Source organism: Penaeus japonicus, unplaced genomic scaffold, assembly GCF_977035675.1.
Source record: "Penaeus japonicus unplaced genomic scaffold, GWHDUDI00000001_assembly GWHDUDI00000022, whole genome shotgun sequence".
NCBI lineage: Eukaryota > Metazoa > Arthropoda > Malacostraca > Decapoda > Penaeidae > Penaeus > Penaeus japonicus.
The window spans coordinates 41,902,976-41,905,475 of NW_028234424.1; the positions used below are offsets into that span (position 1 = coordinate 41,902,976).

At 37.8% G+C, this 2,500-nt stretch overlaps 1 protein-coding gene across 1 annotated transcript in view; it reads left to right on the forward strand.

The window, feature by feature from the left end:
• Positions 1 to 2,500, forward strand: part of LOC122265522 (metabotropic glutamate receptor 2) — a gene marked incomplete at its 3' end in the record, with an annotated part of 99,084 nt that overhangs the window by 83,095 nt on the left and 13,489 nt on the right. Inside the window, 1 exon segment of the mRNA XM_086549916.1 lies at positions 1,708 to 1,899. Coding sequence (XP_086406042.1) covers positions 1,708 to 1,899 — 192 coding nt within the window.

The following is a 2,500-nucleotide window of genomic DNA, read 5'->3' on the forward strand; positions in this document are numbered from 1 at the left end:
TGTGTGTGTTTGTGTGTGTGTGTGTGTATATGGATATATATAATATATATTATATATATATATATAGAGATAGATATATAATATATATACTTATTTATTATGAGGTATGTATTATGTAATATATATGTATATATATTATTTATATAGATATTTATATTTATATATAATTTATTTTATTTATATGTATGCAGATATGATATATATACATATATATATATATACATACATATACATAGAGACCATATACATTATTAATAAAATATATATATATATATAAATAAATATATATATTTAATAATATATATGTATGTATGTATGTGTATAATATGAGTGTGTGTGCGTCTGTGTTGTTTTGTGGGTATTTATATATATTTATATATATATAATATATATACTATATATATGTGGTGTGTGTGTGGGTGGTGTGGGGGTGTGTGTGTGGGTGTGTGGTGTGGTGTGTGTGTGTGGGTGGGGGTGTTGTGATAGATATAATATTAAGATATATATATATATATATATATATACATATATATATCCAAAAAAAATCACATCCAAATCTTGGCCATAGAATGCGTATCCGACAATAGTCAACATGTTTACAGTAAATTTGTGGCTATTCACTAACTGCCAGATAGACGAGGAGGAGGGGGGGGTCCTACCTCCCCCCCCACTCCATCCCTCTCTCCCTCCAGGGGATCGGAGAAAAAAAGTTGTGCACGTGAATGGAAATTATTTCTTTTTCTTCTTATTATTCTTCTACTTCTTTTTCTTTTTCTTATTTTTTTTCTTTTCTTTTCTTTTTCTTCATGTTTTATTTTTATTATTTTTTTTTCTTTTTCTTCTTCTTTATTTCTATTGTAATTCATATTATCATTTTGATTCGTTTTATAAACATTCTATGTTTTTCTTATATATCACGCTCTTCTCCCCAATACGTGTTTGTTTGTTTGTTTTACCTGATGCTTTTTATCCATAATAAAACAACAAACAAAACAACAACTAAGCGTCATTGCTTAATATTGTCAGTTCGGAGGATTTCAGTTTATTGTTTCAATAATGCAACATTGAGGAACGACTGAAGGGAAGTTCGAAGGAGAGAGGGGAGGGGGGAGAGGGCAACCACAGAGGCGGGGGGAGGGAGGAGGGTGACGAGAGACGTGGGAGGAGGAGAGGGGAGAGGGAGAAAGAGAGAAAAAGGAGGCATGAAATTGAGGCGAGGGAGAGAGGGAAGGAGAGGGAGGGGGGACGTGTGTAGGGGGAGGTGGAGATGGGGAGAGGGTTAGGGAGGCACGAGAGCAGAGAGAGAGAGAGGAAGGAAAAAAAAAAAGAGAGATAAAGGGTGAAAGAGAAAGGAGAGAGATGAAGTCAAATAGAGAGAGAGAGAGAAGAGAGAGAAAAGTGGGGAAAGGAAAGAGAAATGAGAGAAAAAGAGAGAGAGAGAGAAGAGAGAGAGAGAGAGAGAGAGAGAGAGAGAGAGAGAGAGAGAGAAAGAGAGAGCGTATGCGAGAGAGAGGGAGAAAGGGAAAGAATAATTTTCACGAATCAACCATCACATAAGCTCTTAACTTTTCTTTCGCAAAAACTAACCCCTTCCATTTTAATCCATTTACCTACCTTCTCTCCATCATCATCATCATCATCTATCACTTTGATGCACCATTTAACCTTATTTCTTCTCTTTTCTCTCCCTTCTTTCCAAAACTCTAGCCATCAGCTGTTGTTTGCGGCATTCAGAGGTTCGGCCTTGGCTTCTGCTTCGCCGTGGTGTACAGCGCCCTTCTGACCAAGACGAATCGCATCGCCAGGATCTTCAACGCAGGGAAACGAACAGCCAAACGGCCTTCCTTCATCACGCCCAAGTCGCAGCTGTGCATTTGTTTCTTCATTGTTTCGATACAGGTGAGTGAAGGCTTCGAGGCAGAGTTTCGGAATTTTCGTGGTGGGTTTGTGTTTATGTGTGGGTGTGGGGTGGGGGGTTGTGGGTGTGTGTGTGGGTGTGTGTGTGTGTGTGTCAGGGGGGAGGGGGTAGGGTTTATGTGTATGTTTGTTGGTTTAGTCTGTTTTCCGCATAATTATTATTACATGTTATGAAGTAGGTTTGTACTAGGGGAGCAAGAGGAAAACGCTTCTGATATTTGGATTTGAGATAAATCAATTTAACGAAAAGATGCTAAATCAGTAAAGATAGACAATAAATAAAAAGAAAAACAAACTTTTTTCTGCCTGTCTTTGTGAAAAAAGGGAAAAATAATCATATACTTACACACACACAAATATATATGAGTGTGTGTGTGTTTGTGTGTGTGTCTGTGTCTGTTTCTGTGTGTGTGTCTGTGTCTGTGTGTGTGTGTGTGCGTGCGTGCGCGCGCGTGTGTATTGATTCATTCCTTCATTTCCATAACCTAACGATACATTCTGATCATTAAGCTGACCCTTTATGGCACACCCCCAACAAGCCACTACTACCCCGCCTCCAAATGGAAAATTTTTGGACACCGAA